General features: G+C 31.1%; 1 protein-coding gene across 10 annotated transcripts in view; it reads left to right on the top strand.

Moving 5' to 3' along the window:
• Positions 1 to 23,947, top strand: part of LOC143257625 (syntaxin-binding protein 5-like) — a 77,940-nt gene extending 53,993 nt beyond the window's left edge. For 6 of the 10 annotated variants that reach the window (XM_076516647.1, XM_076516650.1, XM_076516652.1 and 3 more), the window contains exons 21-29: positions 8,513 to 8,629; positions 8,999 to 9,121; positions 10,754 to 10,891; positions 12,238 to 12,441; positions 13,405 to 13,513; positions 14,928 to 15,023; positions 16,110 to 16,234; positions 18,109 to 18,230; positions 19,873 to 23,947. In XM_076516647.1, the coding sequence (XP_076372762.1) occupies positions 8,513 to 8,629; positions 8,999 to 9,121; positions 10,754 to 10,891; positions 12,238 to 12,441; positions 13,405 to 13,513; positions 14,928 to 15,023; positions 16,110 to 16,234; positions 18,109 to 18,230; positions 19,873 to 20,010 (1,172 nt within the window). In that variant the 3' untranslated portion in view covers positions 20,011 to 23,947. Of the gene's footprint in view, positions 1 to 8,512; positions 8,630 to 8,998; positions 9,122 to 10,753; positions 10,896 to 12,237; positions 12,442 to 13,404; positions 13,514 to 14,927; positions 15,024 to 16,109; positions 16,235 to 18,108; positions 18,231 to 19,872 lie in introns of those variants that run through there. The other 4 variants (XM_076516649.1, XM_076516654.1, XM_076516655.1 and 1 more) reach the window with 3 other exon arrangements.
• Positions 23,948 to 25,042: the final 1,095 nt, after the last annotated feature.

The raw sequence follows: 25,042 nt of genomic DNA on the forward strand, positions 1-25,042 counted from the left end.
TAAATACACCAATTATTAATGACTTATGACAAATCTACTGTATCAGTTGTTTTGAGCATTATTCAACTTCAGATTTTTAACTAGTTTCTGAATGGTGACATTCTTGTTGTAATTATCATACACCACTACAAGTTTTTAACTAGTTCTTGAATGTAACATTCTTGTTTTAATCAGCATACCACCAGTACAAGTTTTTAACTAGTTCTTGAATGTAACATTCTTGTTTTAATCAGCATACCACCAGTACAAGTTTTTAACTAGTTCTTGAATGTAACATTCTTGTTTTAATCAGCATACCACCAGTACAAGTTTTTAACTAGTTCTTGAATGTAACATTCTTGTTTTAATTAGTATACCACCAGTACAAGTTTTTAACTAGTTCTTGAATGTAACATTCTTGTTTTAATTAGTATACCACCAGTACAAGTTTTTAACTAGTTCTTGAATGTAACATTCTTGTTTTAATTAGTATACCACCAGTACAAGTTTTAACTAGTTCTTGAATGTAACATTCTTGTTTTAATTAGTATACCACCAGTACAAGTTTTTAACTAGTTCTTGAATGTAACATTCTTGTTTTAATCAGCATACCACCAGTACAAGTTTTTAACTAGTTCTTGAATGTAACATTCTTGTTTTAACCAGCATACCACCAGTACAAGTTTTTAACTAGTTCTTGAATGTAACATTCTTGTTTTAATTAGTATACCACCAGTACAAGTTTTTAACTAGTTCTTGAATGTAACATTCTTGTTTTAATCAGCATACCACCAGTACAAGTTTTTAACTAGTTCTTGAATGTAACATTCTTGTTTTAATCAGCATACCACCAGTACAAGTTTTTAACTAGTTCTTGAATGTAACATTCTTGTTTTAATTAGTATACCACCAGTACAAGTTTTTAACTAGTTCTTGAATGTAACATTCTTGTTTTAACCAGCATACCACCAGTACAAGTTTTTAACTAGTTCCTGAATGTAACATTTTTGTTTTAATTAGTATACCACCAGTACAAGTTTTTAAGTAGTTCCTGAATGTAACATTTTTGTTCTTATTATCATGCTAGTGCAACTTTTTCTACTTTATGGAGACCCTTGTAGCTCTTTCATTCACAACCTAAGATTATTCATTACAGGTGCATGTGTAATTTATATATAAAATAATCTCAGCTATATAAAACCTAATTGTGTTATGGGAAATAAGAACTAATATGTTCATATTTTAGTTAGAAGATATAATTATCTTATATTCATACATAATTTTAAAATAAGAATAATATTGGTATTTTTATCAGCAGTAATTATAAGGAAAGGACACTTAACTCGTATAAAAGAAAAATGGCTTCAGCACTGGAAGAGCATTAAAAAATAGATTGACCTTAAAAGAGAAACTTTAAAACACTTAAATGTTCATTTATAAAACATGGAACTAATGATGTTAACAGTGTAGTGTCAGCCTGTGTTATTGTAAAAACTGTTAAGGCAGACATCACCATAAGTTTGTCACTAGTTCATGTAGGGTGGTACCTATTTTAGATTTCATGTACTACAAGTTTATCATTATTTCATGTAAATGGCATATGTGCTTAATAATGAGTCATTCTACTTAAGACAATTTTTTTCTATGTGATTTTATTTTGCAAGTTGTCATTTAGTGCTGGCCTCATTTTTGTCTTTTTAAAAGTCAAGGTCCATCTTTATACAAGAATTGTGAGATGTGTCAAGGAAATTTGAATGCTATTGTTAAATTACTAGACTTTTTCAGTAATTTCATCACATTTGTCATTAAACTATTTAAATCACAGAAACTTTATGTTTGAGTACAATAGTTTTTATTGTTTTTGTATGTTCAAAGTTGATCTTAGAAGTAACATTAATGCAACCTGTTTGAACTGAGACATAAAATTAGCTTTTTGTACCTTTCTGCTGACAGAATCTAACTTAAGTAACTAACAGGTGCTATTTAACATTCACAACAGAACTATCAGGTGAATAAAGTTGCTGTTATTATGTGTCTTAGTTAAGATGCTAATAATAAGAGATGTTACTTGGCTGTTATGCAACAAGTACAACCTATCAGTTGTTTATGTAAATATTTATTTCAAACTTGATACTTTAAAATTAGCTTAGTGTTAATATACTCTGAAAAATTATAACTACCACTCTTTTAATAATTTTCTCTCTCCAAAACAGTTAAAATTCTCTTATTTTCCAGGAATGTCATTGTAGGTCTGTGGATTAATGAGAGAAGTTTATTGTGCATTTGTTAATCTTGCATGCTTGGTTGAAAGTCCGAGTGTGCAAACCATGAACTTTTATGAAGTGTCATATTACATGTTATGTTTTTAATGTAAGAGTTGTTTACCATCATTTTACCCTACACTACTGATTTCATGACATTTCATGTTTTGGGAGAATAAATGCCTGATACAATTTTCAGATATGCTGATAACAACAACTAAATATGCATTTTGGATATTTGTAGAGGTTATGCAAATGGAACGTAAACTATATGATGGCCAAAGTGTCTTTATTCTCTGTTTGAATGTCATCTTCTGTTTCATCTTGTCAGAGTCTGAATGATGTTGTTACTTTGTGGACATTGAGTACAAAGTTCATAACGCACCTGAATATTTTTGTCCAACAGACTTCAAAATTTTACTTGCTACGTTTTATGTAGATGTAGCTAATAAATATAGTCAGTGTTCCTTTTCCATTGTGGAATTCATCTAATACATTGAGCTCTTGCATATTTAGTTAATTATCTTCTAATTTGTGTTACTTTTTTGAAAGAAAATAATAGTCTGTAATCAGAAAATAAAAATATCTCTGAAAAGATTAGATCCAAACCTGAGAAAACTTTTGGAAAATGAAACCACAAATGTTACCTAAGATGGTGTGGTTTATTGCAATGTGCGTGCGTGCGTGTGTGTTTTTTTTTCTCACGTGCAAGGCCAGCTAGAATGAGTAGTAAAATTCTGTGGAGAGTTCAATCAGTGGGGTAAAAATAGGAATACAGACTTAACTTGTTAAGTTTTGTTTACTCTCGTGGTTCTCTAAGCTATATGTTTTAATGAGCTGCAGAGCACTTGACTAGTGTATTTAGGTTGTTGCATAGAAAATTGCACACCAGATATTGATTTAAATTTTGTAATGTGTTCTTTTATATGCTCTAATCCATGAAGAGACCTGAGTACACAGTTTATTTGTTTATTTTTTTTACTACAAAGTTCACATTATGACATTGTCTTTACTGTATTGTACAAGATCCATGTTGTGACATTACATTAACTGAAAAAGAAAATGCATTTATAACTTAATTTATAGATGAGCATGAAAAAAGTGGTGATAATTTCATGGTTATAGTCATCTAAAATGTAGAAAAGTCCAATCTGTAGATACCACTTATTACAGTCCAAACTCTGAAAACAAGTCAGTGTTTTCTATAATTTTTCTAGTACTTCAGCTTTGTTTTTAATGCATTACTTATCTTAATTTTATTCTGATGTTCAAGTTTGAAAGTTGTTTTTAAGATGTTTTTAAAGTAATATTTGTGTATTTTTATATTTCAATATTTATTTTTTGTTGAACTAAACTGTCATGCTAATTAATTATTAAAAAAAACTAATATTTTTAGAACTTTCTGAAATAGACATTTTCATGCTGACTTTGAGTGAAGTCATTCTCTAAAACGGACCCTAAAAAACTAACTAACATTTTGTGTACTGTTGATTCAAGTTCTGTGTAGGTGAGCCACCTCCCTCTTTAGTTTGTTTGAGCTGTATAGGTAAGTTTGTTCTTGAACACTGCCAATATTCTTTTGATTTTAGAATACTTAGTACTTATTCTTAGGATACATTAAACATCATCAAATATCTGTCAGGAGTTGTTTCTACTAAATTTAATTGTTTTATTTAGTTGTTGAAGGTAAAAAGAAGTGTGATACTGTATGTCAAATAAAATCAGGTCTTATTTGGAATACAAGTTGATCAAGGAGAGGATATGTGAGAAGACTGTGGTTTTAGGTTTCACAGAGGTTAGGGGTTAGGCTAAAGATAAGCAATAACAAAGCAGGATTTAAACATGTAAAAATCTTTTAATTAGATTGGAGGTATGAGTTTAATAGGTTGAGTTTACAAGTTAGTTATTGGGTGGGAACTTGTTAAAAATAAGTACAAAATGTTTTTGTGATACCGATTTAAATCTTACAGACATCAGAGCTGTGTTATTGTGACATGCTTAGTTGTGCCAGAACATTGTCACTGTTAACAAATACATTACAATGTCATATGATTTATCATGTGTCTAGCTCATAGTATTCTTACACATAAATTCGTGTATGTGTATTAGTAATTCTACACTTGATAATTATTATTGTGCTGCTAAATATGCTTTCTTGTTTTTATTTCCGTTGCTGATCATTATATAATTACCTTGAAATGTAAATCCAATTGTTAAAGATAGGTTTGATTGTAATTACAGCCAAACTATATACTGTAAACCAGAACCAAAAAACAAACTACCAGTAGCGCTTTGTTAAAATTGGTAGTGAATATCTGTGGAACTTCATTTGTAGGACCTTTGTGTATTTGTACTGAGTAGATATGACATTTGTTTTCATCTAGTGCAGAAATATTTCATGATAGAAATATAAATTGGTTCTCTGGTTAGCTGTATTATACATTAAACCCACAGTAGTTTTTTGTCCTGTAAAGCTTCGACTGTTAAGGCAGTGATAGATACAACTTACCATATGAAGATCATTCTTGTAACTTGTACTGTAGTTTCCAGCTTGCTACTCCAAAGATTAGAAAAAATTTAGTTATGTAAGAGAACGAAAGTAAGTCACTCAGAGTGTAAGGATATTCAGTGAATTAACACATTTCAATAGCACACACAGACATTATTAGTCTTACAAAGCACATCTTATTTAATAAGTTCATTCACATTTCTCTTTGTGCCCAAAGTAGGCCAAAAGTTGTTTGTGAATACCATTGACTAATTGCTGTACCTTTCATCTGACAGTTTAAAATTACAGATTGCTGTGCACAGATACTTAAACATGTTTTCTAACTACTAAGAGATTACTTTTAATAATGTAGGAGAATTATAAGTTGTATGTTTGTTTTACATTATCAATATTTTGTTTTAAACACTTTCATCTATATCTGAGATGAAGCTGTATTATAAGCTGTATATTTTTAGCTTTTTCTACATTGGAAAGTTTTGCAATTCAAATATTTTTTTTGTATTGTTGCTTTTTATCAGACTAATTTAGTTAATTGTGGTACATACCTTTACTTATACAGGCTGGTACAGTTATATAAGCATTAAAAAGTGTTAGGCTTGGATGCTTACGATTGTTGTGATAATGTGGAAGTATTTATTTACTTTTAATTTAGACTACTAAGTAGTAATGTATATGTGCAACTTGGAAGTACAATGAAAAGGAAATCTGTAGTTTCATTGGGATGTCTAAGCCATGTCAGAGTTTGTGTGATTTTGCTAATTAGCTGCATATTATATGAAATCAAAAAAATATTTGTTTTTCTACCAAAAACCAGTTGCTACTCTTACGGTTAAACATCTATTTAGATGTACTATCTGCATAATGCCAGTTGCTGCTGTTAGGGTTTAACATTTATTATTTAGATACAAGTACATATAAATGTATTTTAAGTATTTTACTATAATTAAATTAGAAGTTTTATTTACATATTAACAAAAATACTTGTTTTTTTAATCATTGTCATAGAGCATTTACTTCAATAATTTTCCTTGTGGTTCTCAGTTTAGTTTTAATGTGTAGGAGGACAAATGAAAGATATTGCTTACCACTTACAAAATAAGAGCTCAAAAAATTAGACTGGCAGCACAAAGAAAGGTTCTTCAGACATCCAATAAAAACTGGGATTCATTCACTGTTCTTTATCAGTAACTGGTTTTAACTTCATCACAAACATGCCAGCAGGTAGTGTTGTGTTGTTTTTATTACAAAAGAGAAACTAGGTACCATTGGCTTAAAAGGTAACTGTGTCACTGGCTTTTTTATAAAAGATGCATGTTCATGGATAACCACTTAACTACTTACCCAAGTTATGTGAAGAATTAAATGAAACATCCTGCTTCTAGTGCTATCTGTCAGCTAGGGTTTTAGTAAACTGCTGATATCCATAGTGGGGAAAACTGGGCACTGTGTTACAGGAATGCTGGTTAATTTGTTATTCTCTAGAAACTTCCTCACTCGATCTGATTTTTTTTTCCAGTTATGTTCTCCTCACGACAATATACACCAACAAAAGTTAAAGAATCTCTTTTAATTGAATTTTACACTTATGTTATTGTTTGTTTCCAATATTTCAAGAAAGTACTTCTTGCTTGGAATATACTGCAGTTTAGATATAGCCAGAGTTGGTAACATGGGTGTATACCAAGGTGGTCTAACTTTTCACCAAAAGAAGACTAGCTGTATAGATTGTGAGAATTCTTTAGAGGGCCATTTTTTTTATCACTGCAATGGGACTTTCTTGTTAAACTTACTAAACAATGAAATGTTAAATGTTGGCACCACAGTCTTTCAGGGAGTGCATGTTGCAAGCAAGAAGTTGTATTACATGTAACCACTTAAGTTCAGGTAATGATAGTAACTTTGTTCAGTTTGAGATTAAATTGATAAGTTATTTTTAATCTTGCAAAAGTGAGTAATTGTCATGTATTGATTGTCTGTGTGTTGTATATCAGTGTTTCACTTGTTTCTCTTATTTTATATAATTCTAAACTATAGCTGACTTAACATTTAAAAGAACTAAAAGTAAAAAAAGTAATGTGCATGGTGATCTAGTTTGAGTACTGGAATATAGCTATTTTCTTGACTTATTGATGGGAATGACATTGAGCATTTTTGAACTGAGGCCAACATATCAGTACTTTTAACAATTTTAAATTTTTCTTTATTAACTATATTGGATTTTTGGGTAAGACCAGAATCATTGTATATTAAAAAAAAGCATTGGTGCTTTTGCATGTTATTTTTATCAAATGTTTTTAGAACTTAAGGCTTTAAAAAGTGAATGTTCATGTAATAGAACATTTTTTAAAAAAAAGTTTAAGGTGCATTTTTATGATACTTGCCATATGGAATTTCATGAAAAATAGTAGAATGATGCATCTCAGCTTAAGCTTGTGTTCTTATGCTTTTTGAAAAATAAATAAATAGAATAGGCTGCTGTTTTAGTTAGCCTGAGTCCACTAAAGGCTATGCACTTTTTGGCTTGTCACATTCATCATAGTTTATGTTGTGTCCAGTGATGTTCTTATGTACACATAATAACTTTGAGGTGCAAACATTTTAACAAAGTTTCTAGTTGTTGTTTTTTTTCTATAGAGATTAATATAAAACTGAGTGGAGTACAAGTTGCATTGATGGAATTGTGAAATGAAAATTACTTGTTTGTTGATGTTATGAGTAGCATTTGTGTTCTTAATTAAGTTAGAAAAGTTGTGTAATATACCTTTTACTTTTTTCCTTCATGTTTGTTATGAAATTGTTTTGCATATTCCTTGTGAACATTGTTAGTATTTTTATCAGATTGTCTTTTGTGTTGGTTTAGAAGACAGATGATAAGCATGTCAGTGTCACTAAATTGTTTTGCTATCTCAGATCTAGGTCTTAATTGATAGTACTTGGTAGTGATTTAAAAGTAAAATCTCTGAAAAAAAACAGTTGTATTAAAATCTTAGAACTGTTACTGTACTTACCAAAATTAAGTAAAATGAACAAAAAGTATTCACAAGTGAGATGGATGATAGATGAAACATAAAGTAACATAATTTTTGTTTTCATGTTTAGAAGTATCACTCATCTATCCCTGGCTTGTGTTAATTTAGCTTAAACTAAATTACTGAATTTTATTCACTTTAATATGCCCTAGTAAAATTAAAATGCCTTCCCTGTTCTCATTGGTTCTTGTCATTTGAATAAGTCTAGTAACTTACCATTTAAAGACAGTAATTGTGTATCACAAAAATTTTAAGAATGATTTTCATGTAATGTTAGTTTCCTTTTTAACAGTCTTGTTTACAAAATGACATTTTTACATACTCTTTAATTTACAAGTGCTTAAAGTTTTTAAAGAACAGAAAGCTGTGTTTTAGTTTAAAAAATTTTGCTTAAAACCAAAATTAATCATTTTGTTGTTTTGCTAGATTTAAATGTTGCTAGATATTTAAAAATGGAATATTTTATATTTTTAATTTACATTGGAGATCTTTGCTTGCTGTACTAGTTTTTTGCACACAAATATTTTTACAGCTATTAACTTGATTTTTGTAGATCTTAGAATTTCTACAAAAACAAATGTATTTACATTGGTAATGCAAAAAACATCTTTATTTGCCTAATCCCAATAAAAAAATAACATTTAGAACAGTAATGGATATTACAATAGGCTGTTTTATTTACTGCATTAAAAATCCATTATTTTGTTTAATAGAAATCTTTTTTGTTGATGTAGACAAGATCGACAATTCTTTCTCTCGATCTCGAAGTTCTAGCATGTCAAGCCTTGAAAACATCAGTGCTGAAGCTATTCAGTGGCTCAGTTTTGCAGAAACATTTTTCAAAAAAAGTGGTAAGATTTTATGTACTTAGCTGTGTTATTAGGATGTTAACTTGTGATAGAGGAAATACTGAAGAAATACATATAATATAATTAAGTCAAGTAATGTTAATTTCATTTGAAGAAAATCAGGAAACTTAATATTTTCTCTTTTAAAGATGCATTAATAAATAGCTTTATGTAATTTATTGTTTGTCCAATAAATTTGCTTTAATCAATAACTAATACATTAATATCTGTACTATACAAATTGTTAAAGGCATTTCAAGCACACCATCATGCAAGCATATTAATTTGGAGAACTTTTTAAATCTTTTTTCTAAAGATTTGTAAATTCTCAGTTTAAATTCACTTTTATGTAATTATTTACCTTTTTACCAGACTCTGCAACTGGTCGGAGCTTGTGGGTGGGAACCAGTCTTGGTTCTGTCATTGTTGTTCTTCTGACTCTACCAGCTAATGGTGATATTCGCCTTACACAACCTGTAATTGTTTCTCCTAGTGGTGAGTGAAGTTACTTACTCTGTCATTTCAGGAACTGTCTTTTTTTGGAGAATTTCCACCTGACTACCTCTTACCTTTAGTTCCCTTCTAACCTAAGCCAGGTGTAGCTTAGTGATAAGTTGGCTGTGAATCTGTGGGGTCATTTTTCATAGCATTTCAGTGCAAAATGATGCTCTACACTGTAAGACTATGAGTGAGGTATAAGATTACAGTAGGCTGAAGAGTTTGTAGTGGGTGCATTTGGACCAATTCTTTTCACTTTAGTTTACCCATTATAATTTGGGATATTGCATAGCTAACCTTTTCTACAAATATTTTGTAACAAACAAAGAAGCTATTCTGATGTAAGTTGCAGGTCTTTGTCTTTCTGTCTATACAGATTTTTTTTTTTACTTGGGTTTTGTGTTTAACTCTGTGTGGACAGGAAAGAGTCAAACTGTACATCTGGACCTTGTCCAGAGTGCCATTCAACACGGTGTTATGAATTGAACGTCAGGAGTACAAACTTTTTGTGTTGCCCTACATTAATGATTTTATAACAGTTTATGTTAGAGGAGATAAATACTGAATACAACATACAGGGATATTGAAAAACTTTTAATATGCATTTAGGAAGCTGTAGAGATGAGATAAATTCAGTTTACAAGCTGCAAGATGAACAGCAATTTTTTATTCACAGGAAAATCACCTTTAGCTCCATGTCAGAGGAGCTTGAATGGGATTGATTTTGGTACTTCACAGGCATATCTTTAGTACCAAAACTTTAGTAATGCACCTGATTGTTTGTGCACAACAGATCTGTGCTGTTTAGTAAAAGCTCACAACAATTTATAAAGGTTCACTTCATAACTTTGGAATTATGGTCCCCATTACTTCTCCCACCCAGTATCAAATTAGAGTAGAATGTCTCTCTTTGAATAGAGTAATTATGTCTTAGTGATTCTTGTTTTTGATTATTAAGGTAATGCATATCTGTAAATTTATATTGACTTTACCTGTAATTCAGATTTCTTAATGAATTACAAACTCTCTATTTTGTAATAGTTTCCCGATTCTTAAGATTTCATGTTAGAGGTTGGTGAATTTGTGTATTAATTATATTTTATGTAATATGTTACTTTAGGTTTAACGCTGTTTTGTTACTAAATTATAAAGCTTTCCCATTTTATTTTATTATATTTCTTTTACTACCATGCAGCTAGTCAGACTAATGGGTTTTGTTAGTATGTTGTGCATACTTATAAATTTTTTTTTCTCTCTTTGTAACTTTGCACTTTAATAACATTTTTTATTTATGACCACTTTCATTGCTAATCCTTAACAAATATAATTAACAACAAAAAACATTGACATGTACATAACTATCTAGCTAAGTTTTATACACATTTAATATAGTGTAACATAAGGTAAAGTGTTTTTTTTAAATGTCAGCTAAGTGCTCAATTATTGAATTGTTTTTGGCTTATAATAACATCCAAAGCTACTTTTATCAATTAGGATTGAACAGAAACATTTGAAGTGAAACATATGATTGAGAATTGTTTAAAAACACACAGTTTACATGTTTTTTTTTGGGGGGGAGAAGCACTAGGATGTTCAATGTAAGAAATCTGTACAATATCTTACTTTTAGGAACCATATACAGAATGAAAGGATCTGTTCTTTCTGTGGCATTTCTTGATAGCAGTGGTGCTCTTATTCCTTACCTATCAGAATCTTGGAGGGATATCAGTCGCAACAACAACAAAGAAAAAGATGACAAGAAAATGAGTAGGTGACTGTTATTCTTAGCCACTCATAGCTTTTTAAGTGAATGAAAGCATTTATGATATTTACATAGCTGTAGACATCAGTGATGGTATATTTCTAAAGATCAATCACAGTGTATTGTAAATATCACTGAAGTGTCTATAAAGATCACTTATTGGATGTAATGGTTGCCTGCAGTATGTTGTAGACATCACTGATGTTATGAACCTATAAGGGTTAATTGTGGTATGATGTGGCTGTAAACATCTACAGTATTGTTATCTAGACTAGGTTCATAATACAGTGGTAACTCTAAATATAAAATGTCTGAATTTATCAAATGAAATGTTTTTAGTACAAAGCATTAAAGCTTTGTATATTATTCCATTAGTAATATGTTTATATTACTTACTAATATAGAGTAAGTATATTGTTCAGTAGGTTTGCTAGCATGGAGCTCGTGCATTATACAATTTAATATGATAATTGAGAGCCACAGTTTGGCATGTGATCTAGAACTTGTCTGGTGGGATTATTAGTTGGACAAGATTCAAAGGGTAATAAAACAATAAAATAATGTAAAATTAGCAACAGTGGCACATAAATCTTAATAGCTTTGCAAAAACAAAGGCAGTGCAAGCAAATTTAATAGCAGTGGGAATTGAACCCAAAACCATCTAATTATGAGGCACCATTTCTTCTCCATTATGCAGATTTCTGGTTAACAACAAATATAACAATTTTTGGTTACTGGGATACTTGGAATAATAAAAAAAACATTAAGCAATCAGAAACTTTAATTTTGATTAGTTGATTATTTTTGTGAAATTGATTGATCACAATTTCAGTTAGACACAACTGATAAAATTACTGCAAATAAGTTACTGATAATATTGATTTAATTGCCCAGTTCTGGTAGTGTTAATAATTAGAAAATTTTTAGTTATACAGTTTCTCTAAGGGTTTATATTTGTTTTTGCAACTTGGATTGATTTAGCAAAGATAAATTGTGCTGTCTGAATTATTTACATGATAAAATTTGTCTACTTGTTGGACAACATATTAAACATTACTCACATTTTGTTTTGTTTTCAATTTACTTTTATTTAAATGCAGGAATAAATCACAGTGAATTTGATTTGTATTTGTGTCCAGTACAGAACTGTAACAAGTGTTTGTATCATGCTTTCTGGGTCAGTGATGGCTTTTTATCATGGTAACTTTGTTTTAATTTTGGGCAAATATTATATGAGTAATTTTCTATTTTACTATAAAATCATTTTTCAGTTTTCTTTCATTGAGATCTTCCTAGATCTGACTTAAGCCAGTGTGAAGGAAGCATTATTTTCTGATTATTTTATGCCTAGAAGCTCCCATGAATAACAGTTCAAAGAACAGGGCCTCTCCAACTTCATCGTCTTCCGAAGTCAAAGACAGCCAATTTGTGGTGATGGCTTCTGAGAAGCAGGCACGGGTGGTAGCTCTCCCATCTCAAACATGTGTGTACAAAACAAATCTGACAGACACATCATTTGTTGTTCGTGCAGAGGTCATACCTATGAAATCACTCGGTGAGGATCGTTTACTTGTCACTGAAGTTTGAATATCAATTAAATACTAATTAACATGTCAGATACTCTTTAAAGTTTAGTTTAATTTGTTAGATATTTTTATTAATTTTGAGTTAACAAACACCAATAATTTTCCTGGACAGTACCTAGTTTTAAGGTTGTTTTCCTGATGTAAAAACCATAAATTTGGGTTGTATTGTTTGCTATGTGCCTTTTGAGTATTGTCATAAAAGATGAATTTGTATAATTTCACTATTATCCTTGTCTGTTGTTGAGATCTATTTAAACACTTTATGTTAATAATAAACAAGAGCTACACTTAATTACTGTGAGAGGTTAATTACATTAAGAGGTTTATTGTTAAAATCCATTATACTCTAATTTCGAGTATATCTTTGTTACACTAGTATTTAGAGGTTTATAAGTTGTTTAACTAAAACCTTGTTATATTTGACTGTGTACTTGGTCACTTTTCTTCTAACTTGAAATGTTAGGTATATAGACAGTCTAACCTTTCTAATCTGTTTTCTTGTATTAATGAATTTAGATTTTAACCTTGTTATAGTAATAAAATATGACTTTAATGTTAGCATCTTGAAATAAAGAAATTTCCTTTTAAATAAGATTTTGAAAGATATTCAAATGTGGGAGAAAAAATGACATAACTAGCCATTTTATGTTATAAATCTAAGCTTTATGAGAGTAAGTATTCCATTCCATAAAATCAAAGTATGTTCAGACCCACTGAGAAAAAATATATTTAAAGAACAAACAGTTGTTAACACAATGATTTATAAATTGTAATTAAAATAGGAAAAAATTAAAACTTTTAACCAGTTTAGGCTATATTATAAGAACTGATTGCAATAAGGACCATAAGAACCATGTGTCTAACTCTACCTAAAAAAACGTTATCTGTCAGTCTGGCTTGCTTGTTTACAAATGTGTTTTTCCATCTTCTAGATAATGCTTGCCTAGCATGCTACATTGGTAACGGAAATATAGTTGTCTATAGCCTACCTAGTCTGAGGCTGCTCTATGAAGTCGACTTTCTGCCTTTGATGGACATGAGGTAGGATCTTATACATCCAGAACACTTAATGGAAGCAGTTTCTTTATTTCACTTGTTATGGCTGTGGAATTTAAAACAAACATATCACTTTCACAGTAATTACTGTTATGTTTTGATAATTAGGAATAACATTTCAATAATAAATTAGTATATGATCTATGTCAAGTTTTGCTTCTGTTTTTAAGAGTTATGAATGCGAAAATGTTTGTTGTAGAAACACTCCAGTGACAACATTCAGGTTTTATGTACATAAAGGTAATTGTTGATGTTCACTGAGCTTGATTGTTTAAATAGCATTTTGTTATATATTTTATTTAGTTAAGTTTTTTAATATCAAAAGCAATAGGTAAGATGTGACTTCAAAACATCTCAATGTAAGTGTGTCTATGTTAAAAGTATGTATATTCAGTGTTAAAAAAAATTCTTCAAATGATTAACTGAATTTCTGAAAAAAAATGCAGCTGTACAATTAACATCTTAACAGTTATGAATATAAGTGGTGGTTCTGTTTTTGTCTTGTATTCCAGTAATGACTGAAAAGTACCTAGACTGTATGTATACCTCATGTAATGAAAGAGGAAATTGGAGAAGTAGCATCAGTACCACTAGTGGCCACCCCCACTAACTGATCTATATCTAGCTATCTCTGGAGATCTATGCCTCTTAAAAAGAAAAATAAGTTCTTAAAAATTCCTAAATTTCATAGTTGTTGAAGTCATTATTGACAGGTTCAACTTGTAATGCCTTGGAGGAGTTAGGGATAAACACACAGACCTTTCCCAAACTATAGTAGGATGTAGGCTGTTTGTTTTTAGTTTCAAATGTATACTTTTTTACTGTTGCCCTGTACATGTAAATTATTTGAGCAGGCTTGAATAAGGCCTCATTCAAACCAGAAAATGTTCTAAATGTTACAATACAATTCAGTAGTTCTCTATTCACCTGCCATAGACACAATTTTAAGTTAAACCTTTTTGTTGTATAGTAACTAGTGATTTGATTAAATGTATCAAAACAAATTCTTATTTTGAGTCTGTAACTGAAAACCAGGTTTGACCTACTAGTTAACATTTTAGGCTTGAGATCAGCAGGCCCAAGGTTCACTTTCATTTGTGTGTTTAAAGTTTGATGAAGCTCTTTGCCAGTAGTTGCTGCTAATCAACTGTCTTCCTTTTGGTTTCTAGTTTAAAGTTATGTGCATTCAATTCGAAGTACCAAACATTATAATTGAAAAATTTGTTTATAATTAAGTTTACTTCCATTCTATTTAGTGCTTTAAGATTCTGTGCCTTTTCAAGGTAAGATAACAAAATGTAATATTGGGTAAAAATTGTAATTCATGTTGTCATTAGTACTGAAATATTCTATGATATATGATCTTAATTTAGCTTAATAGTTTGTTTCTTCTACTTAGGATTGCCAAGACTTTTTGTTTTAGCAATAATGGTCATGGTTTATACCTTTGTTCTGCCTCAGAATTCCAGAAGTTTTCAATATCTGCAGCATTCTGGTAAGTTCAAGAATAATTCTGTGTAGGAAACCTGTACAAAATAGTATTTTTTAAAATATTCAAATTATATACAAGCAAATGCTCTGAACATTTTATCAAGAGAAGGTGACAAGTCACATCTGGTGTACCATTTTCAAGCCAATGTTGTCATACCAATGGGTATGACACACCTTGAGAATCCTTATTTTGTAAAAGTAATTCATAGCTGTTGAAAAACTTTGACATTCAGTAGAACTGTGGCTTTTGAACTTATTTATGGTCTTTAAATTTTTACAGTACATATTTTGGAAATGTAGCAGTGAGAAAACTTCATGTGAAACATATTTGGTAAATTGGAGTATTTTGCCATGGTTTGTTGATTTAAGTAGCTCTGCATGCTTTTTATTGGATTACCATTTTCTGCTTTGCCAGCACTTGCATTGTTTTCATTGTTCATTTGAGTTTTGACACAACAGGAAAGTGTTCTTTAAATGTTCTTAAGAAGAGTACAAATCATGGCTGAAGAAGGGTAGGAGCAATCTAAACAAAGCTTTTTACTTCCAGTGTAATAAATCTGTAGACTTGCATATAATAGGAGATCAGTTTAAAAGTAGCCACTTGAAAGGCAAATGTGCATGATGTTGCCAAATATGGCAGGATCAGTGAGGAAAGCAGGTTAAAATTGAATTAACCAAAAAATTATATTCACAAGCTTGCAATTTAAACAAATCATACTTAGTGTTCCCCAAAATTATTCTTAAATTTCAGTTTTTTGTTTTGAAATTTCATTTTTATCAAAATTTTCCACAATACTAAAACACCTTGCAGAAGCATTGAAACATTGGATCAGAAAAGCTAATGAGAAATTAATATTTAAATTCATAATAGTTTTGTAACACTAAACCACTTCCTTTGTTTAAAAAAAAAGAATTTAATAAATCATTAAGGATTTTAAGATTAAAAATAATTACTTCGAAGGATAACATTGAAAGTTTCCTTGAAGTTGTACAAAACAAATTTGTATGAGTTCTAGTAACAAAGTGCAGGAAAATAAATTTGTGCAACATTTGTGGTTAAATGATGAAAATCTTTGCTGTTTTGTTCCAGTGAAGTTCTTCAGGATATGCTTGGTACATTATTTCTAACCAAAGACATGCCTGAGCCTCCTAAACAAGGCTTCTTCAAAGGATTGTTTGGTGGAGGACCAAGTGTGCTTGACAGAGAGGAGTTGTGTAAGTATCTCTAATATATGGTAGTATAATGATGACAAAATAATTAGGTAAAATATATTGGAAATGTCCTTTAGTTTCTTTAAGTTACTGCATCACTGCAACACCTTCACTAAGGCCATTTTTTTTCTGCTCATTATAGGTAAAAAAACAAAAAAAAATTACTCATTATAATGTTGTCATCACCTAGATGTGTTATTTCCAGATTGGGTGATTAATGTGGTACTCTGTTTGTGAGCCTGTTGCCTCATGCTCTTTGTTTCATTTATCCTGTAACACTCTCAGTGTGGGCTCAGTCCATATGAATTTTTTTTTTTTTTCAGTAAAACTATGTATAACTTTTGATCTTATTTTGTTACAGGGCATCAAACTAGGAAATTAGAATCTTGTTACATCCTTTCTTTCACAAGTTGCCAGTATTTCTCTCTAATGCATAATGTATTATCTATAATCAATAGAAAGCTCAAGTTCTAATTTATTAAGTGATGTGTTGCTGTGTTTTCTGTATAAAGAATTGACTGTTTCACATTTGGTTTAAACTTTATTTCTATGGGAAACACCTTGACTAACTTGTTTGATATTTTAACAGCTCTTGTTGTGTCACTAGAAAACCAGAAATATTGTGATAATTATGAAACATTGTCTTCTTTTTGCAGATTATTATTCTGTGTTCTTTGGTGCATTATATAATTAAGTTTAGTGCAGTAGTACCATTAGTATAAATAAAAAAGTAAGGTTAAGTTTCATCAACTTTTGAGAGCACATAAAAGAAGGCCCTTGTAAATGGTTTATTTCTTGTCGATTAAGCTGAACTCATAGTGAGAGAATCATTTGGTGTTAATACAAGAACTGAAAAAAAGGTTTTGAGCAAAGTGTGCATAAACTCTTGTATTATTTATTAAGCTGTAGTATTATCACTAACTGGTGTTAGGTATAGAAACTGGGACACATCTTTATTGTGTTCCAGTATTGTTATATGGATATAGAAACTAAGACATCTTTATTATGTTCTAGAATTAACACAGAAAAAGATCTCTGTTGCACAACACTTTAACTAAACCTGGTCATTCCATTAACAATGTTACTCTCACTGGCATTAAAACAGGATTCAAAACTAAAGCAGATAGAGAAATAAAAGAAACTTACTGGATTTGTGATGACAAGAAACCCACTTGAACTTGAAGTAAAAGTTTATTCTCAAGGTGGTTGGTATGGTATTAAAATTAATTAAAATAAAGCAGAGAATAATGTTTTGACCTTCTTAGGTCATCTTTGGGCTAACAAAGAGAGTTTGCAACTGACTGTTGGGGCAGTTGTATAAACTTAAACCATCCTTTGACTCTCTTGAGCAGTGGTTCTTAACTATCTATTTGATTCTGTGTTTTGATTAAATTACAAACATATGTCAATTTTTATGCAGGGAGGAAAAAAAATGTTCAGTTGAAACCATCACACCATAACATTATGCTGCTCTGATATAAATTCAAAGCTTGGGAATGTAAAAAAGATCATTAAGTAGTTTTGTCTTAAACTTATTATCATGTTTTAGTTAAGAGAAATTTTGAGAAAAGGTTCATATGACAAAATAAGTAAATGTCTTTATATGAATTAAAACAAACTGAAAAGAACATATAATTAGTGTCCAAGTCTGACTAAGCATAGTAATCACAATTTTATGTTGAGTCATGTAACAAAGTTTCTTACTTGCAAAATGAATATGATTCATTTTTAACCCTACTGGTTATTTTCCACTTAATTGTAACTTTTGAGGCCACATAACTTTCTTCTTCTTTAAACATATAAATCATGATAAAACTATTCTGGTCAGAAACAGTTTGTAGAGAATAAGAGGATATGTTAAATTTATTTGGGATTAGTTGGAGAAGCCAGTGGCAAGGCATCAAAGAGTGTGGCACGTCATATTCCAGGAAACAGCAACCTGGAACATGTCAAGGGACAGGCAGGATCATTAGCTGGAGAACTAGCGCGTGCTCGTCAGGTTAGAATGTCTCCTGTTTTAAAGATTGGCAGTATCTAGTGTGGATGTATGTTACTTATAGCTATGTATTAGGTCAGTATTAAAACAAACCTATGGTAATTCTCTGGTTTATCTCAAGTACTGGAAATGCCATTCATTTTGCTTTACCTTACATAAAATATTTATTTCCATTGATTCATAACAGTCACTTAACACAACTATTTTTTTCATTGCAGTAGTGGTTGCAAAACAATTGATTACAATTAGCTGAAGTAATAATAGGCACTAATTTAATTTTGTTTTACTATATTAAGCTTCTCCTTTATTGCACAGCACAAAGTGGTAGTTATGTAGTATGCTTTCATTTTTGTTATGTAAGACTCCCTATCTTTTCAGGTTGAACAAAAAGTAATGGTTGTTTAGTACCCATTTCACTCTTGTTATGTAAGACTCCCTGTCTTTTCAGGTTGAACAAAAGTAATGGTTGTTTAGTACCCATTTCACTCTTGTTATGTAAGACTCCCTATCTTTTCAGGTTGAACAAAAGTAATGGTTGTTTAGTACCCATTTCACTCTTGTTATGTAAGACTCCCTGTCTTTTCAGGTTGAACAAAAAGTAATGGTTGTTTAGTACCCATTTCACTCTTGTTATGTAAGACTCCCTATCTTTTCAGGTTGAACAAAAAGTAATGGTTGTTTAGTACCCATTTCACTCTTGTTATGTAAGACTCCCTGTCTTTTCAGGTTGAACAAAAAGTAATGGTTGTTTAGTACCCATTTCACTCTTGTTATGTAAGACTCCCTGTCTTTTCAGGTTGAACAAAAAATGTAATGGTTGTTTAGTACCCATTTCACTCTTGTTATGTAAGACTCCCTATCTTTTCAGGTTGAACAAAAGTAATGGTTGTTTAGTACCCATTTCACTCTTGTTATGTAAGACTCCCTGTCTTTTCAGGTTGAACAAAAAGTAATGGTTGTTTAGTACCCATTTCACTCTTGTTATGTAAGACTCCCTATCTTTTCAGGTTGAACAAAAATGGTTGTTTAGTACCCATTTATTGGTTGTTTAGTACCCATTTCACTCTTGTTATGTAAGACTCCCTATCTTTTCAGGTTGAACAAAAAGTAATGGTTGTTTAGTACCCATTTCACTCTTGTTATGTAAGACTCCCTATCTTTTCAGGTTGAACAAAAAGTAATGGTTGTTTAGTACCCATTTCACTCTTGTTATGTAAGACTCCCTGTCTTTTCAGGTTGAACAAAAGTAATGGTTGTTTAGTACCCATTTCACTCTTGTTATGTAAGACTCCCTATCTTTTCAGGTTGAACAAAAGTAATGGTTGTTTAGTACCCATTTCACTCTTGTTATGTAAGACTCCCTATCTTTTCAGGTTGAACAAAAAGTAATGGTTGTTTAGTACCCATTTCACTCTTGTTATGTAAGACTCCCTGTCTTTTAAGGTTAAATAAAGTAGCAGTTACCCTTGCCATGGAAACTTTCCTCTGAGGTTTACCTAAAGCAGCATCTTAATTATATAACATGCTTTGCTGGTAGAGTTGTAACTGAAATAATTTGTTAGAAGTATTGATAATCTGCCATTTGTTTCGATGTGTAAGAATCTAACTGAACCAGGTAAGTACAGAACTTGTCTTTTTTTTCCAGGGCCTGACTGAGAGAGGAGAGGCTCTTGGTCTTCTAGAAGAACGTACAGCAAAGATGATGAGTGAAGCAGAAATGTTCTCCAATACAACCCACAACCTTTTACTAAGATACAAAGACAAGAAATGGTACCAGTTCTGACTTGGATGTGATGAACTTCTTTGTGTTAGCCTGAAAAGACATGTTAATAGGTCCTTGCTGGCAGGCACGGTTCCAGCCTTCTTTGTGTATCTCTGTGTTTATGTTTATGGTGTATGTGTATGTCTGTGAGATTTTTGGTACATTTACTGGTGTATCTTGGAAACCACTTCCACTGTCCTAATCACCATTTTACCACAAAAATAAGGGGAAAATGTGTATAAATATATAAATAATATATATATATTAAATTTAGAGGTGAAAAAAGAGGGTTTCTGATTCTTTTCAGAGTTGCCCAATACTTGCATTAAAGGGCACGTTGTCTACGTGTTTATGAGAATCTAGTCTGTGTTACTGTCTTCTCATTACTTTGGTGTGTAAATGGTGTGAAAAGCTATCTCCTGTTAACAAAGTAAGTTGGCTTGTTTTTTGTTGAATAGAGTTCGGATGTAGTAGTATTTCTTCCAACTAATATGTATGCACATAAGAGTGAAATCTGAAATCTCGTACTTAGAGCTATTACTTAGAAACAATGATGTGCCATTTGCACTTTGCTTTCCAACACTTGGGCAATGGTTGTTAATGAATAAGATCATAGCATTCGATATTGTATTTAAAACTAGTGGAAAACCATGTGTCGGCTTTTTGAACAGAGGATTTCATATGTGTAAAGCTGAACAGAGAATCATGGTGACTGTTCAGAAGAGGTGCTGTGCTATAAGGTTTCTCAGTACTTTGCACTTGTCTGTAAGTGTATTTACCTTTCTGGGTGAAACTTTAGGAGTTTTCTGTGTGTATTGTGTAAGAAAAGTGAAGAGAAATTTGAATTTTACAAATTTAATTGTGGCTGACCCATGCTGTGAGATGTGCTCGCATGAGATTGTCTATCGTGAGATAAAATGTGTTGAAAGGAAATAAAGGGGTTATATATCTTTGGTGCTTTTTTGTTCTTCTGTCAAAATAGCTTATCAAATAGTCACTTATGTGGGACTATCCCTATGTATGATTCTGTGACAAAAAAAAAGGAATGCAAAAATTGATTATCTACATGGCTCTTCAGAAATATTCATTTCAAAGTTAGCTATTTAGTGGTTTACAATGCACCATGAATACTTTTTTTTGGTTTTCAGGTAATTTTTATTTTCTTTATTTTCTAAATTAAAGTCTGTACTTCACTCACATAGTAAAGAATATTAAAGCATTCAGGGATGATTGATTTATTGTAGCTTATAAGTTTGAAAAAATATGTATATTTTAGTGGATAGTGGAATTTCCCCCCCCCCTGAGTACCTTAAAAAATAAACTTCATGTTTTATCTATTACATAAAACTCTTTCACAGTTTTTTCATATTTAGGAATAGTTCCAGTGCTTTCTTCTATGGAACTTACAGCTTCAATTAATAGTTCAGAATGTATGCAAATATCTATATTTCTTGCTGACTGTATAGTTGTATTATCCAGAGTTTAACAGTGTAAGGAATGGTGGGTTTATTGAACTTCAGTGTAACGCTGAACTGATAATTAAATGAGAGTTCTTGCATTATATGCATGTTTAACTGTTTTAAAATACACAAAATTTGGGTAGGATCACATTTTTCAAAAGTAATGTTCCTTGTGGATTAAATTACTTCTCAAGTTCACTCTTTGATCATTGGTATAAAGTAAAAGAGAACGTGGGGGGGAGCAAAGAATAGTTTTACATACACTTACGTTATAGATCAGTTGATATTTTCAATTGAGTATTTCAGTTTCAATTGCCAGTTGTAGTTTTTTTATGAAGTATTTTTTATCGTAGACACTTTAAAAACCTTTCTTAAAATATTGTTATGCTATAAAACTGCTTGCCAGTTAACTTCTTTTCATGATATAACTGTTTCGATTGTTTTATTGGAATTTTGCACTATGTATATATGTATGTTCTTTCAAGACTTCTTCAACATTGTCAAGTGTTTTAGGCCTTACTTCACCTTTATTAACAATGTTTTTAACCTTGCTGTTACTGTATTTTTTTCAGTAAAAACACTGATTTACAAATTGATATCAGCTAGATTTAGTAGATACAAATATATATGTCCTGTTCTGTAAAAGCCATCTTGCAAGTGTAATGTATATAAAGAACTTTTGACACAATTGTTCCAAGTCACAGGGACCATTTTGGAATCACCTGCTACTTGTGGATGTAGTCACTGTTGTGTCACTTGGAGTTGGTGTTTTTTCCTTTTTGTAAACACTGTTATTGCTTGACAAACAACTTGGTAGTGTGTGTGTATATGTGTGTGTGTGTGTGTGTGTGTGTGTGTGTGTGTATATATAACGAACGGAAGCACGTTTATGGAGTATATTCAAAGTTGGTTTTTGAAAAGACTGTTAAGTTTTTTTTACGAATATATACAAGTTTGAAATCTGCTAAGAAGTTTCTAAAATTGATACCGTTGTATTTAAGCTAGTGAATTATTAAGAGAAAAAAAGTTCTGTTAGACTTGCCTTAAAAATTAGAATCTATAAAGATGAGGCTAGCATAGCTCTCACATATTTCTCCTTAAAAAATTGAATAGATTAGTTTGTAGGTAACCGCCAATAATGTTATCAAAATCTAGTCAGTGTTTCTGTCTCAATTACTTCTTATCGTTCCGTTTATGGAATTTACATAGCTTTGTACTTCACCAGGATTTAAAAAGGAAACTTTAAAAGGTAAATAGTTAATATTGAAAATGGCTGTCTAAAGATCACGTTAGTTATCCTGCAGTTTAATATTAATTATTACTGAATCGTGAATGCACTGGAATCAAAATTTGGTGGTTTACTTATTTACTCATCCATTCGTGCGATAAGGTAACACTATCTTATTTTTTGTAGGCCGACATTTTACATTCCCCACAAGTATATCTTACTAGAGCTATGCATTCCATACTTCTTTATACATTACATATTATATGCAATTTCAGCAATATTTTCTCTGCCTTATTACCATAGTTTTCATAATCACGTCCACAGCTGTCAAAACTTTAGAGGAAAGTTTACATTCGCAGTGACCCAGAATTATATAGTCTAAACAGCAGAGTTTAGTATCTTTTTTTTATCAGTATAAGTAACGTTAGTATATTAAAGTTATGACTTGATAATGAGAATTGTAACCCGATTTTATGAATGGAGAAAATGTTACACGAAATTTAATGTCACTGCTGGCCATTTCTTTTATTTCTCATTTGAAACTTAATTTGTGACTTGTAGAACAAATTTTTGAAACCTCATGATAACAAAGAATGTCGCATTAGAAATTTTAGGCCATAAATGGTAGTTTTTGAGATTTGAGTGTATCATTTAATATTATGTTCTTAGGCCTTAATTTATAAAATCATGTTAATTATTCTTTCGGTGTAGCATTAAACTCAACAATATAACAATCAAATTCAGCGCATACTTAGTTTATTCACGTATTTGAACTGCACGATATGACATTTAAAAACGAAAGGACAGAAAAAATAGGCCCATATCTGGTATTTAAACACATTAAGAACTAGGTCTGTTAGTTCTGTAGCACAAATTAAATTGCGTTTTGTTAACTGCAGACAATGTTGGTATTTGGTCTCGCGAATACTCTACGTACATTTGGTAACTGTGTTGTTCTATCTGTACGAATGAAATGAATTCTTTTTATCGGTTTATGTAGATAGCACGTTCTTTCCAAGCCCTCCGCGTGCTAAGGAGTATGTGTCACACTGTACTTATTTATTAAACGTAACTATATTGTTTAGCTGACTTAAACTAAGGTTAGTATAACGTAGTATTCTGTGTAGATACATGTAGTATTTATCGTTTACTGGCGTCTAATTGTTAGGTTATAACATTTGCTTTACAAAGATTGAATATTATTTATACCCATGTATCCTGTACTCCTGGGTTATTATTATGTTTAGTGAATAAAGTCATTTCAAGTTAATGTTTTGTTAACTTTTATTGACGGTGGTGATGCACTTTAAATGAAGCACAAATCCTTTTTTTGTAAGTAGAATATGTAATGTTAACTTTACGTCTTTGCCCATTAAAAAAGGTAGTTTAAAATGTTCACCTAACGTCAATATCCCCATTAAATCTCACGTGACATATGTATGTCATGTGTTGTGTTCATGTGGCTGCGAACTTTGACTACTGGACTATTCTCTCTCTCTGTGCGTGTGTGTGCGCGCGCGCGCGCATTTCAGACAAACATGGTTCTTTTGAGAGGTGCACACTCCTTCAGATGGGTATTAACTTTCTTTTGTATTATTGGTGGGCTATGAAGGTTTGCTTTACGAAACATTAAATTTATTTAATAATAAGTTTCTACTGAAAGAGATAAAATACCTTAAAATTTTCGTAACTTGTACGCGCACGTACTCCAATTCCATCGAAGCAATGAAGTTAATTAGTCGATTCTGTTGCACGTGGAAGTCGGATGCTTTTCTATCTTTACATGGTCAAGAATTGGCCTATCCTGCCAATAAACATTACCTTTCGAATGAGTTTGTGAAATTGTCACACGCATTGTGTAGCACTAAGTGGGTATTTGTTCATTACAGACCCTGTTTACCGTGTAACTTTCAAAGAAAGAACTTTGCACTAGAAAAGTTATTGAAATGTTTACATGTATTGAACGTTCCTGATTTTAAAGTTTACAAGCGTTTTTTTTTTATATATTATAAAACTACGTTACCTCAATGAATATTCTTAAACAAAACTAAGTAGTGAGATATAATTCAACCAGTTCTCTAACTAAATTTTCTGTGGCCGTCATAAGTTTGTGTACAGTAAACTACGCTACAAAATGTATTGAAACATACAACTAAGTTGGCTAGCTTGAAAGGTGATACCGTGTTGTGTTTCGTAAAATATTCGACACTCAAGTCATACTATTAGAAATATAGCCATATTCATACAGATTCTTGAAGTTTTCTTTCAATGCCACTTTTCTACGCGAATAGTTTCAAATAAATGACGGATATATCGGACGTTTTCACCATATAATCAGGTTTTTAGTTAGCCGCAAACTTTCGAG

Source organism: Tachypleus tridentatus, chromosome 7, assembly GCF_004210375.1.
Source record: "Tachypleus tridentatus isolate NWPU-2018 chromosome 7, ASM421037v1, whole genome shotgun sequence".
In the NCBI taxonomy this organism is placed as follows: Eukaryota; Metazoa; Arthropoda; class Merostomata; order Xiphosura; family Limulidae; genus Tachypleus; species Tachypleus tridentatus.